General features: G+C 38.5%; 1 protein-coding gene across 2 annotated transcripts; it reads left to right on the forward strand.

Annotated features, from left to right (window-relative positions):
• Positions 1 to 1,446: 1,446 nt before the first annotated feature.
• On the forward strand, positions 1,447 to 8,778 carry LOC133862630 (BTB/POZ and MATH domain-containing protein 3). Of its 2 annotated transcripts, none has more exons than XM_062298477.1 (4): positions 1,447 to 2,019; positions 3,514 to 3,862; positions 7,020 to 7,348; positions 8,239 to 8,379. In XM_062298477.1, the coding sequence occupies exons 1-3, from the start codon at positions 1,628 to 1,630 to the stop codon at positions 7,311 to 7,313; spliced, it is 1,035 nt and encodes a 344-aa protein (XP_062154461.1). In that variant the 5' UTR covers positions 1,447 to 1,627; the 3' UTR covers positions 7,314 to 7,348; positions 8,239 to 8,379. The 2 variants fall into 2 exon arrangements, with proteins under 2 accessions (XP_062154461.1, XP_062154460.1); XM_062298476.1 differs by having other exon boundaries at positions 1,448 to 2,019; positions 7,020 to 7,296; positions 8,239 to 8,778.
• Positions 8,779 to 16,467: the final 7,689 nt, after the last annotated feature.

Below are 16,467 nucleotides of genomic sequence, written 5' to 3' on the forward strand. Positions count from 1 at the left end.
GCGTCTTCCGAACCGGACAGTGGTGGTTTCCAACCTGGGCGGTGTGGTCTGGCACGGGCGTTGGTGGCGTTTTCCGACCTGGGCTGTGCCGAAAGTGTCCAGACCCACATCGGAAGGAGTTGGGGTTGGCCTGGCTGTGGCGGCGTGTTCCAACCCGGTCAGTGGTAGCGTGGTCCAGTACGTGCATTGGCGGCGTGGTCTGGCCTAGGTAGTGCTGGCAGCGTCCGGCCTGCCTGTGGTGGTGCGGATTTGGGTAGGGGCGGTCTTTTTGTTATCAACTTCTTTGATAGGGAAATGGGACAAAAGATCCGGTGTTTTAACAACACTTGAGTTTTTTTGTTATGAGATGACGTGTCAATATGTTATTGGTGGGCTGAAAACCCTTGTTTTATGCTGTGACCTAATAGAAGGGGCTCTCAATGTATATACTTCATATAATTATAGATTGATCATGAAACTTATCTGATTAATTTGGTATATAATTTAGGGTAAATGTATAATAAATTCATGAGTTGACGAGTAATTTAAAAATGCTCCCTAACTTTTAAATTTTTAACATTGACTTATTAACTTTTTTGCGTTTTTGAATTGGACCCTTCCGTTACTTTTTTTTTTTTTTTTTTTTTTTTTTTATCTAATTTTGCAAATTCTGTTAGTGCCACGTGTCCATTTTCGCCATATTACCTTAAAATATTATCATTTTTAATAATTTTTTAAAATTATTTTTAAAACAATAGTTATAATAATAATAATAATAAAGTGCTGTCCCGAAAGCCACCCCAAAGGCCAGAGGGTGGCCAGAGATAGCCGCGTGCCACCCCGACTACCCTGGGGTGGCTTGCAAGCCCAATGTTGAGGGTGGCTCCCAGGGCAATGGGGGTAGCCTGAAAGCCACCACAAAGGTCAGGGAGTGGCCAGAGGTAGCCGCATGCCACCCCCACTATCTTGGGGTGACTCGCAAGCCACTCCCAATATTTTTTTAATTTTTTGTTAAAAAAATAATATTTTAAGGTGATGTGGCGAAAATAGACGCGTGACGTTAACATGATTTGCAAAACTAGATGAAAAAGTGACGGAACGGCCAAATTCAAAAACGTGAAAAAGTTAAAGAGTCAATGTTGAAAATTAAAAAGTTAGGAGGCATTTCCAAATGGCGTAGACTCATAAATTTATTATAAATTTACCCTATAATTTAAGTGATTGAAATTTAGTTTAAAAGATTTTATACACTTAAACAGCCAAACAGGTAAAAAAAAGAGCCTAAAAATTAGTCCAGAGTACACAAGTAACAGAACCCTGCCTTTCAAAAAAAAAAAAACTAACAGAACCCTGCGACCCACCAGTAACGAGTCCACTGAACAGAACCATCTCTCAGACCCGTACCAGAATCCGAGGCTTGTAGACCGTCTACAACAGGCCCGTTAAATATAAAAGCCCCTCAACACCTTTAGCTTTTGCATCCCCTCTCACATCACATTTTGCTGCATTTCGCTCCTCTCCGGCGAAACCCTAATACCCTACGGTTGGCACATTTCTTCGTTCCCGGGCGTCGATTTTGCTGCAGAAGAATCCCTTCAATTCAAGTGATTCCGAAATTTCCCTTGTATATGTTGCAAATCACGCGGTGATGGCTTCGATCGAGAATTCCAAGCCCAGGGTAGACACGGGCTCGTGCTCGACGTTCGTAAGCGAGACGGTGAACGGGTCGCACCGGTTCACGGTGCAGGGGTACTCTCTGGCCAAGGGGATGGGAATAGGGAAGTACATGATGAGCGACACGTTCACGGTGGGCGGGTACGACTGGGCGATCTACTTTTACCCGGACGGTAAAAACCTTGAGGACAACTCGATGTACGTTTCGGTCTTCATTGCGCTGGCGAGCGAGGGCACGGACGTGAGGGCCTTGTTCGAGTTGTCGATGCTGGACCAGAGTGGGAACGGGAACAACAAGGTGCATAGTCATTTTCAACGTGCGCTGGAGAGCGGGCCGTACACACTCAAGTATAGGGGCAGCATGTGGTAATGGGCATTTTTTGATTTGGCTGATTGGTTATTGTTGTTTTTGGTGCCTTGTGGTTGGGGAATTGAGTTTTAGAGGGAGGGGATGTGGGATTTGTGAAGGATTAGGGTTCAGGGGCTGAAATTGATTTGTAGAAGAGGGTTTTATGTTAGTTCGAGAGATTAGTGAACGTGGTCTCATGTGTGTGAAAAATATTTTGGTTATTAATTGAATAAGCTTTTGAGGTGGATTATGATATGGCCGTATGGGAAGGGAATTCAGTGTGAGGAATGTGTTTGATGTGGAAGAAGTGTGATTCAGTATCTCAGTGAGTATATATGTTGTGTTGGTGTAGTTGGGAAAATGATGATAACTTTTTGGTATTGAATCTATATTTTCTGCCACAATTGTGTGTTAAACCTTTGCGAGCGTTCTATTTTGGTTTAGGGTGTTTACAATGGAAGAAACACTTATTTAAGCATGTAATTATTGTCATTCCGGTTAGGAGAATCAAATCAATTTGGATGGTCTCAAATTGAGAGACTGGTCCTTCCCTCCAAATTTGGTTTAGGATCTTGATATATAATCAATAAGATCAATTAGGACATCATATTAATTAGAATATTGATGCGAGTGTGAGACCCTAGAAAAAAAAAACTTTATGGGTCTGAAGCAACCAGTAAGGCTGTCTTTCGTGTTGCTTATATTTTACTAGTTTATAATCAACGCACATAACAATCTTTTTATCCATTTTATATCCATTTAGTAAATTCTGTCATTTAATGTAATTCTGTGTTTTTAATTTTTGGTGTATTTTGCTCTGGTGAAAATTTTGAAATGTGGAAATTTTAAGAAAGAAAATCAAAGAACAGTGAAGAGGAGGAAGAGTCATAGACTTTGGTTGATGGAATTGCTAAAGTTAAAATGCCTTGCGACAAAAGTAGAAAGAGATAGCAATGAACCACGATTGGAGTTTTGAAGACCGTGAATGGACAATGGAGGAATTTAAGGATTTTTTCTTCAAGACTTTTTACCATTGGACATATGCCTTTGAGCTAATGGTGGATATTATCATTTATAGAAATTCTCATGATGTGGTTTTGGTTTACAACTGAATGCTCTTGTGTGACTAGAGGTGGAATTAAGATTTTTAAGCCTTCATTGGGTGCATTTATAAAAGATTTAGTCATTCAATTGATGTTACATTACTAATTTTCATTTAGTGTCATACTATATCGGTTTATGGATCACTTAATTGTCTAGCTATAAATTGAGGTTATAGTAGACCTTTTTTTAAAAAAATAAAAAATAAAAAATAAAATTGGGATGATGTTATTGATCTGCATGTTTTGGGTTACTCATTATTAATTTCTGAGGTTTGTGCATGTTTAGATATTATTTCTACACATTGTCCATCATTTCAGATGTTCTAATTTTATTTTTATTTTTTTGGGGGTCAGGGGTTGGAAAGTAGTGTTGTTTTTTCTCATATGGCTGTTGCACATGCATTTCAGGGGTTACAAGCGATTTTTTAGAAGAAATCTTTTAGAAGCTTCCGATTATTTAAAGGATGATTGCCTTGTCATGTACTGCAAGGTTGGAGTTGTCAGAAATCATCTTGAGTGCCCAAAACTACGTTCTATTTCTGTACCACCGTCAGACATGGGTCAAGGTTTTAAGGACTTGCTAGAATCTGAAGTGGGTTGTGACGTAGTTTTTCAGGTCGGCAATGAAATGTTCAAAGCTCATAAGTTGATACTTGCTGCTCGTTCTCCTGTATTTAGAGCCCAGTTTTTTGGACTCGTTGGAAATCCTAACGTAGACAAAGTTGTAGTAAAGGATATTGACCCCTTCATCTTCAAGGTAATGCTTCTTGATTGTATTGCTTCTTTCTATCACAAGGCCAAGGAAGAAAACTGATTTGATCATGTGCACATTTATAAATTGGAATTGTGTTCTTTATTGCCATTGTTTTACCTTTTCTCATAATTCTCATATGTAGGTTAATAGATGCATTATTGTTAATTGAGTAGCCACAAGACTGTCTGATATGATTTTCTGAACGAAATGAAGATTTTGTGACCCGGGTTGAATTAGCCTAATGCAGAAGTGTGGAGACAAATAAGAGAATATGGAGTGGATATAAGAGAATATTTCTTCGTCTATACGTGTTTAATGGCTAAATGTTAGAGACTTAGCATTCACAAATTCTAGAAATTTTCGTTTACACAAAACAAATATAATTTAAGATTGACTCTCCATATGCTCTTATATTAGAAAGAATTCTTAGTTTTATAGTGTTACCATAAAACCGGGGTGGATGATTCCCCTAATCCCCCATTCTTGGGGAAAACTTGGCCTTAAGAAATTTTTTGTTTGAATTTGGATGTCTTCTCTATAATGTTCTTGATTATCATATTGATGCTATCTTTGTATGTTAGCCTCTGGTACGTGCATTAATATACTTAAGAAAAACCAAATGAAAATAGTATGAAGACCCCTAATCCCAAAACTTAATATAAAACCCTGGAATCTATATAAAATAAGAAAAAGACCAAACAAACTCTTGGTAATTTCTGTCTGAAAATAGTTCTTAAGAACAAAAAAAATGTGTTTGGTTTTGTATTGACTTTATTTATTTTTAATTTTTTTCCTTATATAAGTGAATTACCATTAATATCCACATGTTTTTTTTTTGTCAACTAAAAGAGGCATAAATGTATTTTTGTGTTTTAGGGTTTTAAATTCTCATATATAAATTAACCCCAAGGGTTGGCTTAAGTGGTAAGGGTCTTAGTTTTGGTAGTATCCCCATCAGGTCTAAGATTCAAATCCTCTTGGGTGCAAACAATTCTTTGGGGCTATGCCTGTTGGCGAAGCTAGAGTCTTACCCGATCTATGTGGAGGGGACGCTCAATACAGGTCCAAGGTTTGCCTGACATGGGTGGGTACACAAAGTGGCCATGGCTTGGAGGGATTCCTAGTCAAAAAAAGGTTCTCATATATAAATCATTTTACCCTCATAGCCTTCCCACTCTCTTCGGTTACCGCCTCTCTCTCTCTCTCTCTCTCTCTCTCTCTCTCTCTCTCTCTCTCTCTCTCTCTCCCTTCACCTTCAACCACCATCGCACCTCCATCAACCACTGGCAAGCGGCGGCAAACCATCATTGGATCCCCCGCCACAGCACTTTTAGCCACCTCTTTCCTCATATCCCTTGCTCTTTTTTTTTCCTTGGTCATCCTTAGCCTGAAAATATTTGACCAAAAGGGTGGCCACAGCACTTCCAGCCATCCTTCCGATTCGGTGGTTGATCTAGCTGTTTGGTAACTGGCAGTGAGAAGAGAGGAAGAAAAGAAGGGAAAAAAAGGATAGATATCGACCCAAACATGGTGTCCGCAGGATTTGAAGTTCGGATGAAGCAATGTGCACTTAAAAGTGGTTTCACCCATGCTTTCTGCCCTCTACGATTTCTGTTTCTGAAAACATTTTTTTTTTAAATAATTGTTTTTGGTTTTTGCTACGGCAATGAATTTTGTTTTTGCTACTGTAATGGCATTTGTTTGTTAAAAATTGTTTTCAGAAACAGTAAGTCAAATGCCTGCACCATCAGCAAAAACAGTCTTTTGGTTTCTGAAAACCGGTGCCATACACCATGGCACTCGATATTAGTATGGATTTTTTTTTTTAATTATTATTTTTTTCTTTTCTTTTCTAAGCAATAAGGAGAAAAGGAATAACCGGGGGGGGGGGGATCTTTCCCACTGTTGATGCTCATAGAAGAGAGACAAGGGGTGGAGTTGGGAATGCTTCCAAAAATTCTATTAGAAGCGGCCCACTTAGCAATTTGATTTGCTCGGTGCACTCCGGTAAATTTTGATGGCAATCCAATTTTCCTGATTAGATAGGGGCAAGCTTCCACAAAGGTTAATCGAATCAAATCAAAAGTAGGATCCGGGCGGTCCAGGGTTGACCTCCACGGCTCCTCTCTTCTTCCATCTCGCAAATAAGGCATATCTTGTCTAGGCAAAGTGTAGAAGTCGGAGCTGCTGGTGGATGTCTTCTATGATAGGAGCAAAAGACCAATCAGCGAAGCGTTCAGCTTTGTTGATGGCAAGAGAGATGATGAGAGAGTCCCCTTCAAGTATGAGTGAATGTCAGCCATAAGAAATAGCATATTTCACGGCTAAGAGAGCAGCTTGTGCTGCTCCCGCATTAATATCCAGCGGAGATCAAATCAAAAGTAGGATCCGGGCGGTCCAGGGTTGACCACCACGGCTCCTCTCTTCTTCCATCTTGCAAAAAAGGCATATCTTGTCTGGGCAAAGTGTAGAAGTTGGAGCTGCTGGTGGATGTCTTCTAAGATAGGAGCAAAAGACCAATCAGCGAAGCGTTCAGCTTTGTTGATGGCGAGAGAGATGATGAGAAGTCCCCTTCAAGTATGAGTGAATGTCAGCCATAAGAAATAGCATATTTCACAGCTAAGAGAGCAGCTTGTGCTGCTCCAGCATTAATATCCAGCGGAGGAAGCCTTCTGGTTGCTGCTGGGATGATATGGCCATAATATACATTCTCTGATTTCACATAAGCGCACTACAACCCTTGGTTCACGTTTACGGTAATGTGGGGAACAAATAGAAAACTACTTGGGACTTGGACCTGTTAGAAATAATAGGATCTTTTGCTTATGTACTTGATCTGATTGGCATTAAACAAGAAAAGGTGGATAAAAAGGAAGTTAAAGAATGTTAAAAGGGGTAGAAGAAAATTAAGGAATGAAATGGTAGTCTGTGTGGTGTTTTGACATTTACTAATAGTTAGAAAATGGTGAAGTAGCTCTGTAATATGAAGCTGCGCTGCTGTTATTTTGTTACGTGGCTTAGGTCAACTTTAGACTGGTTTCTTTAGATTCGTCATGTAGCATATGCTTTCCAGAAAATATCAAAACATGTATCCATATATGCAATGCTTTTGTTTTGAGCAGGTATATTGAGTCAAATGGACCTTTATCTGTTTTTCCAGGCAATGCTTCTGTTTATCTACACAGACAAACTTCCTGATGTGGACGAAGTTGAGAGCACAGTAACTATGTGCTCATCCACTGTTATGGTTCAGCATCTGTTGGCTGCTGCTGACCTATACAATCTGGATCGACTGAAATTGTTATGTGAATCAGATTTGTGTAAGGCAATCAGTATTGACACAGTGGCAACAATCCTTGCCCTAGCTGAGCAACATCACTGTCCACAGCTCAAGGCCATCTGTTTAAAGTTCACAGCAAATCCAGAAAACTTGGGAGGTGCGTATTACTCGTAGGAATGCTGTGCAAAGTCCCGGGTTATTTCGTTCAAGTATGGTTCTGCTTAATCAGAGTATTCTCCATGCTTCTTCATGCATACCCGACTTGTCTAACATTTTACAATGGTTTCTTTCTCGAAGAGTGAGTACTAAAGAATTACACATATTGTATCATGAGTAATATTAGAAACCACACTTTTATCTCACTACTATTTCACTATGCTGACGTGGCAATGTTAATCCACCCTTGGATCAGCCCTTGTTAATAGAAAACATAAAGGTGGATTGGCACTGTCACGTCAACTAGTCGGATAATAGTGAAGTAAAGGTGTGGTTCAAGCATTACTCTTTTATTATGGTTAAATGCCAGTATATGTCTGAAGCAATTAAAATGCAGTTTTCAGAGCCAACTTTTCTTGAAAGAAGTTTGTGCTTTAAATAACTGACTTGCCTTCTCTTGCAGTGAGTTTGTATCATGTGTACTAGGGCATTGCCTTCGTCTCTTTCTTTGAATAATTTATTTGAAGCCCTTGGATGCCTTTGAGCACTCTTTTTTTTTTTTAAGCCCTTCCATGGAGCTCTTTAGTTGGAAAATATTTATTTATTTATTTATTGTACTTTATTTGTTGAGCAATGATAGACAAATAAAGCTTACAAATTGGTTGCATGTGCGTCATTTTGGATTACAGTTTTGTAAATTTGTTTATATGAAAGGAATGTTCCTTATTTAGATGCATGATTTGATGTTATATTAAATATATTGTTGCAGTGGGCATCCCTTTCTTGCCGGTTTCATCAAAATTTTAAGATTTCAGTATACATAATCTTTGCTGAAAGCGCACATGTTTCACATTGTTTTGTGAAGGGAAATTCCCTTGTTTTGCTATTTTCCTTGTGCTGTATGTTGATGTATTTAACAAATAAAATTCTTTATTATTTGCAGCGGTAATGAAGTCAGAAGCATTCAGGCATTTGGAGGAGAGCTGCCCCTCATTGTTGTCGGAGTTGCTCGCAACATTTGCATTGATGGATGAGAACTCAAATTCTCTGTTGAGTAGGAAGAGGAGCAGCAGCAGTTTACTCGGTCTAGATCTAGCAGCAGATGGGGCTGAAGCAGAATCGGCAAATCCTAACGGCAGGCGCATGAGGAGGCGATTGTAGTCCGTTTAGGTGTCTTTAGGTGCCTTTAGAACCAGTAAACCTTGAAGTTGTCACATAAACGGAACCCTAGTTATGCATAACATTCTAGTCACTCATCATGTTCCTTTGAGTTAGTCAGCCCCTGTATAAAGTTTGTCCGTTCATTCTGAAAGGTGAAATTGGTCTTCAACTTCCCCATTTTCAAGTAAATTAGTTTGGATGCCTTTGGAATTACATGTAAATCAAATGGCTTCCACGTGTTTTCATGTAGAATGTGAAGGTGTAAAGTTTTAACTAATGAAAATGAACCTATAAAACAGGATAGATATCCATTCTCTTTTTCTTTTCTGTTCCTTTTTTATTTTTATTTTTTGGGATCAGCCTGCCTAAGAGAGCCTGGGCTCTTCGGTTTCAAAAATGCTTCTTTTGTTCCTCTTAGTGCTTGTGTTGCTGGACCAGAAGACACAAGACGTTGAACTGTTATAACTATTTCCGTTTTTCCCTAGATTTATTTTCCTTTCTCGCCATCAGTTCTATTTATTTTTATTTTTTTTCTTTCTTATTTCTGGGTAAGAGAGGTTATCCACAATTAATGCTATTGGTTCCACATATATCGAAAGTAAGAATTTAGATCCTCAGACAGGAGATTGTATAAGGCTGTGAGAAGCCTCCGATAGCCTTGTTGTCACGCACGACTGGAAGCATTCCTATGTAATGGTCTTCTTGAATTTTGATGGTACTTAACGTAAATGGTAATTTTTATGGGTGTACTTTGGATATAGGTGGTAATGAAATAGATGTAATATGGTAATTGAATGCTTTGAATTGAAATGAGATATACGAACGGTGAATTAAATAAGGTAGGGTTAACTGTTTCGATAGGGTCACTCTCCAAGAAGAAGAATTAGAGAAAAATGAACTCTAATTAGTTTTTTTTTTGGATGATTGTATACATCATTCCTCGGCCCTTTTTTATACAAGAATTATAACAACCCTTCTAATAACTTCTAACAAAATAACCAGCCCATGCAACTTAGTACAAATGGCTATCAATGATCCGAGTTCCCCCTCTTTTCTTCAAAAAAAAAAAAAAAAAGAAAAGAAAAGAAAGAAAGAGAAAAAGACAGAACACAAACTCAGTGACTCAAAGGTTAAGGCCCACAAATTGGCCCATTTTGGGCTTAAATGGATATTGCAGCCCGAACTATGATTTGGTGGGCATGGGTCTTTCGTGCTTTAGTTTAGTAGGGTGCTGTCCCAAGTCTATTGCAATTGGATATGAAAAGCTCTGCACAGTTTTAATGATGAGGGCCACAACTGATCATTTCGTCGCAAATAATCGGAAGATGACATTGCAAAAACCAAATAATATTGTTTACACAGTTTTTCCTTGCACAGAAAAATGTTATAAATTCATTTCTCACCCACCTCATTTTTTAATTTACTATTGGATTTGTGAACCTAATAATAAAATTGAAACTTAATTATACGGAGGTAGGTAAGAAATGTCCTCATATTTCTTTGTTACGTCTTGTCCTCTCGACCGCTATTGAACTACTAGCTACTCAAAGGCACGTAGGAATTCTTAAACTGGGATACAAGGACGGCCAGATAGTTATATCCGTAAGACCCAAACACCGCCTATTTTGTTATTGAAAACCTACCTACGGCCGGGTCCTCAGGCGGAGACTGACCTACGAATGCTAGGTGCGCTCGCAGACAGATTCTAGTAACTATTAAATCGGGCATTCATCACAACAGGCAAGAAAATTAAACCGCCTTGAAGAGCTTGATACCCAGGACTTTGAAATGGGGCGCAGGGGAAGGGCCCTGCCTTTGCTCGAAGGCATGCAAGGCTATATTTCCTTATTTATTGGCCAAGAACAAGGGGCCCGACTATTAGCAGATGAATGTCTAACATGTCCTTTACACATAACCAGCAAGCACATTACATTCTTTTTCCTTTCTATATAAAAAGAAAACTTCGAGTCATTTTTTTTTTAAGAGAAATTATTCATTTTCTTCTCAAGTTCTCTCATTGGTGATTTTGAAAAGTGAGGATGAGAGAAGGACCGTGAGAGAATGTATAGCACGTCTCTTTCTCAAGAGAAATGATTCATTTTCTCTCCAAGTCCTTCTCCCATTCTCACACTTTTCAAAATTACCATTAAATATGCAGGGTCCATATGTAAGAGTATGTCACACGTTAATTTCTCAAACGACCCAAGATCTGAAAATCCAGTACTACGTCTTCGATCAATGTTGGTTCCTTGGTAATATTAATATACATCCAAGAGCAGAGTCGTGCACGCAACAGAAATCTACAAATGGACATTGCATGAGAAGGATCGAAGAGATGCAAGAGGGCACGATAACTTGTACAATAGAATGAATAATTAATAAAACTTGTACAATAGAGTGATATATATATATATATATATATATATATATATATATATATATATGGTTAATTAATTATATTCCGAAGCAATTGTGATGGTACATAGACGGAATTCTAAAATATTTTAACTTTACAGGATTACTCGAACTGCAATGAACCTTTTTTAGGAGGAAAAAAAAAATTAACAAATTTGAAGGTTGAAATATCTTTGTTTAACTTTACCTCTTCTTTTTTTTTTTTTTTTTTTTTTGGGTGTGTGTGTGTGTGTTTGGGAAAAAACAAAGAGAAATCTTGAAAGAGGAGCACAAGAGTTGCAAATCCCCTTCTTCTTCTTCTTCTTCTTTTTTTTTTTCCTGTTTTTTCAGCTAATTACTCTTAACATTAATGTTAAGCTAGTCATTGGAGTTACATTAATGTATTTTAAATTATTTATTTAAGAGATCCTCACTATATATGAAATGGCTCCTCTCTCTCTCTCTCTCTCTCTCTCTCTCTCTCTCTCTCTCTCTCTCTCTCTCTTTTTCAGGTTATTCGATCCTGACGGGTAAGTACGTAAAAGGTGTGAGTAATCCTTTATAATGAACATATTGGTAATCAATAAATTAAGGTGATACATGTTACAGAAAAGAAACGACTAGTACGTACTATTTCCAGGCTTTTTTTTGGCAAGGAAAAGTAACCCATTCTAACGTACACTAGCTAGAACTGAAACATAATAAACATACTAATTAAGGTCACTATTCGATCTGCACGACGAAACAATTAAGCTAGCAGATCGATCGAAGACTTGGGTTTTGAGAGGCCGGAGATGATCACAAGATCAGGAGGGCAATTAAGGAGAAAGATATCATAGAGCTAGCTAGCTACTTAACTTAATTATATAACTTTCTTGCTGGGAAGTAGTACTGAAGAAGCATCTTTAAAGCTATCGTAAGGAGAAGGCTTTGAATCAGGCCAGAGAAAGGCTCCCATCGCGAACTCCCGCTTGTAAGCCAAATCACCATGCGTAGACAACCCATATTCCGCAAGAAGCCGGTCCAGCTTCCACTCCGGCATGTCCGCGTATTCCTTCTTGCTGTACCTTGGGTAGTGAAGGGGCATCTGAAAGAAGCCAAAACCACTCTTCTTTTTTCGGCTTTCCATCTTTAATTTACAGATTGTTAATTTCCTCGATCGGGGATCGATGAGTTTATATATATATATATATATAGCCTCAAGAGTAGTGGTGGGGGCGGGGTCCCTGAAGCCTGAAGGCACGCTCCAGAGGCATGCCTGGGGTCACATGGATGGGTTGGTTTACCTTCTCTTGGAAAAAGTTAATTAGCTGTACGTTCTTTTAGTGCATGTGTGCCAGTGAGAGCAAGAAAGATCCTGGCCGGACGCACGTATGAACCAAGGCCTAGCTAATTTGTTGTGTACGTGCTTACTGCTTTGCTAACTGATCGTACTTCGTTGCAGTACGTTGCAGCTCATCCTTATCTTTGAGTTGAAATTACAGGGATACATTAATTATAAGACCGAGAGCACATGCATGTGAGCTAGATTCAGTTGCTAAAATAAATTTTGATCTAATTGGTATTAAATTATTATTTACCTTAAAAGTTTAAATCGACTAAAAATAATTAATTTAATAATTTTATTTATATTCTAACGCTATTTTCCTTTACGTGTAGACTTAAACTCTCTTTTATAATATTCTAGAAAATGATTATTAAATTAATTATTTTTAATAAATAATTATTTATATTCTAATGCTTGTGACAATGAGCATTGACTGCTATGAATATTTTGATGTCATACCCATCATTTTTATTTTTTTTTTTCGATTCTACATATTTTCGATGTTACATTATATTTTCCATACAAGCCTAAAAGACTAAAACCATGTCAAATTTATTTTTAAAAGCGTTTAAAATAGACTCATTATCTATTTACGAATATCGGATAATAACCACACAGATGCAAATAGTAAAAAATAATGCGGATGCGAATATCTAAAAGTAATATCCGTATTTTACGGATGCGAATATTACAAATAATCGTATTTGCATTCGCATGTACACCCTTAATGAATATATACAAATTTGATATTTGGTTGATAAGAATTGGATATTGAGTGTTTTGTTTGATCATATTTCAAACAAAAACAAAAACAAACTCGAAGTCGATTTCTACGCAGTTGGTGCAAGCTAGCCTAAACCTAACTTTTAAAATTTTCTATAGCCTAAACCTAACTATAGAAACAATATTGAAGCTCGTAATTAATTACTAAAAACAAAAAATTGGAAGATGAGGATCACATTTTGCTAAACAAGTAGTACCTCTATCAGCCAGGGAAACCACCATTGAACTTGACCTACACAACCAAGGGGGCAAGGGACCCATCAAATGATTTCAATCAGTCAGGCAGTACCCTGTACCCCCCGTGCAATGCCATGGAAATGAAGGGATCCCATCAAATGATTGATGATCGTAGCCCAGATAAAAATCATGAGGGGGTGTACATGAGCAACATGTGCTACTAGAAACCGTACGCATGGGTTCGACACAAACATTTTACGTACGCCATAGGATGTTCCAAATACAAGATCAACCACTCGATTGTAGGGCCCCTTGCGTATAAATCATTGGACCCTTTTTTTCTAACCACACGATCCCGGCCCATCAAATGATTAAGGAGAAGAATTCGTTACATTATTATTAGAGAGGAGTCCGGCCAATTTGATAGGTTTGGGGTACCATTAATTGTTTGACAGTACATGACCAAAAATTATAATATATGATTGAGGTCGACCGTTGAAATAACAAGACCAAATTATTTGATCATGGGGTTGTTTACAGACAATCATTGGGGAATGCGTTCCTAGGCACACGATTGCTTATCAGAAACAAGTGACCCCGTCCATAGATTGAGGAGAGAGACAACAATGGGTTCAGTTTATGGTGCATGCCGCCCAAACGTAGTGGTTTGTGAAGTGCCGGATAGACCACTTAAAATTAGTGGCTCGCAGTTTATGAGTTTATCCAATTATTTGAGCCGTAGAGCTTATCGATTTTCTGTTTGGGCTGGGCCTGTGGGCCAGCTGTGGCACAATGATCTGGTCAGAGTCCAATTGGATTCTGAGCCAGTAACTTCTAATGAATGAATCGCGATTTCGTGAGGCTGAGATTTCATGCCACTTCTTGTTAGTTTTTTTTTTAAAAATAAAAAGACAAAATTCTCCCTGTCTCTCTCTCTCTCTCTTCCCTTATGGAGGTTTTCATTTTTCAATGCATGGCACTTCTTTTTGTCATAACATGCCGTTGTTATTGTTAGTCCTATTGTTTGTAAGCACCCAGTTGATTGTAGCTGTCGGTCAGTGACTCTCCTAGAGGAAAGGGTACTAACGTGCTCTTTCTCTCTCTCTCCTTATGGAGGTTTTCATTTTTCAATGCATGCCTTTTTTTTTTTGTCATAAGATGCCGTTGTTACTTGTCAATCCTACTGTTTATAAGCACCTTGTTGATCGTGGCTGCCTGTCAATGACTCTCCTAGAGGAGAGGGGACTAACTTGGCTCTCTCTCTCTCTCTTTCCCTCTCTCCTTATGGAATGGAGGTTTTCATTTTTCAATGCATGGCTTCTTTTTGTTATAAGATGCCGATGTTACCTATTGTTTGTAAGCATTTGGTTAACTGTAGCTGCCTGTTAGCGACTCTCCTAGAGGAGAGGGGAATAACCTGGTGGCACTAGTCTTAGAGTTGGCAATTCGGGTCGGCTGGTCGAGTTCGTGTCAACCCGGTTGACCAGAAAATACAATCGGATTCGACACGAACCCGACCCGATATTGAACCGGTTTACACGACACAAACCCATGGACACGTTTAGTTAACGCATGCTCACTAAGTCACTGGGTCACTGCACTTCTCACTGGCACCGCCTCACTCCACAAGCCACCGCCGAGACCCTCGCGAAGGGTGGGGTCAAGACCTACCTGATCGACCTCCCACTGGACATCATAGACTGTCGGGTCACGAGGATGAAGATGATATCGCCGTTGAATGGGGCCGTGGACATCGGTCAGACCCTGAAGCCCCACAAGTACTTCGGCATGGTGCGGCACGAGATCCTGGACGCGTACCTTCAGGATCGGGCCAAAGCGAGCGGCGCCGAGGTCATCAACGGGCTGTTTCTCAAAATGGACAAACCCAGCGACGAGGTGTCTCCGTACATGCTGCATTATACTGGGTAAGACGGAAAGCCCGGTTCGGTTGGGGAGAAGCGGACCTTGGCGCTCAGATCTCCGGCGCAAGATAAATCGTGAAGTGAAGGAGCGGTGCCGGTGCGGCGTGAAGAAGCCAGAAGGTGCAGTGAAGAAGATGAATGAAAAGTGATGCGGTGCGGACTGTGCGGCTAGAGTTTTCTGACTTTTGCTTTTGCAATTTTGCTGAAGCCTGAATTGCCGTTGACGTTTTTTAGACTTCAAAAAATAAATAAAAAATAAACGTGTTTAATCGGGTCTGGCGGCGGGTTGACCCACCAAACATGATTATAATCGTGTTGACCCGAACCTGATTATCCCAAACCTAAACCCTATATTTTCGTGTCGTGTTCGTGTCGGGTTCACGGGTCGTGTCAAAAATTGCTAACCTTATCTAGTCTTTGCCCGATAGACACAACCAATCCCTAGGAGTAAATAGGTCTCGTTGGGCCCACTGAAGTTTTCTCCCAAAAAAAAAAAAAAAAAAAAACAACAAAAAAGCTAGTCAAGCCAGTGTTTATTGTAGGAGGAGTAAAGGTTAAATCCACTACCTTAAGGAAGCTTACTTCTCACATTTGGATATTTTGAAAAGCCAGATGTCAGCTCATGCATTTTTTTCCTTTTTTTGGATACCAACTTATCATACATTCAACTGAATAGTTTTTTGCAGTTAAATTTTTATGTAGAGGAAAAAAAAAAGAAAAAGAGAGGTTAAGTTAACCCTTTTTCTTATTTATTATTATTGTTATTATCATTTTGGCCAATAACCCATGGAATGAGAAGGCATGCATTTCTCTTGGATGCAAGTAGAAAACATTTTCTACTTGCTACAGTATTTGCTTTTTTTCAAAAATAAATAATATTTTATTCAATTTTTTTTTTTTAAATTTTATCTTATAAAGTGAAATCTCGAAATTCGAGCACCAAATAAAAATTGAATTATAATTTCAAAAATTGAACACCCAAAAACACCATAGCAACTAGACATGCAACCCTCACATAATATTTTTTTTTTTTTGAACGTTCGCAAAGAACGACCCTTTTTTATCCCATGTGTTAGACAATGCAATGGGTTTGAAGTTTGAACTCTTCCCTAAACCGTACGGTTTATACTGTCTTTATAAATTATCATAAATACCGGGAAAAAAGCTTTTTTCGTTGGACAATCATAATTATTATTACATCGGTGTTGTTAAGGGTACAATAACTTTTATTATAAATTTGTTTATAATTTGACATAGTCATTTATGTGGTACTACTACATATGACTGACGTAACACTTATTATATTAACCATTAAACAATAAATTTGATTATAACTAATATAATAATATCTCATGATAAAAAAGAAATTATAATAAAAGTTTTTATGTCCAAACATCTTCGTTGTTAC

The sequence above is a fragment of the Alnus glutinosa genome, chromosome 3, assembly GCF_958979055.1.
Source record: "Alnus glutinosa chromosome 3, dhAlnGlut1.1, whole genome shotgun sequence".
NCBI classification, from domain to species: Eukaryota; Viridiplantae; Streptophyta; class Magnoliopsida; order Fagales; family Betulaceae; genus Alnus; species Alnus glutinosa.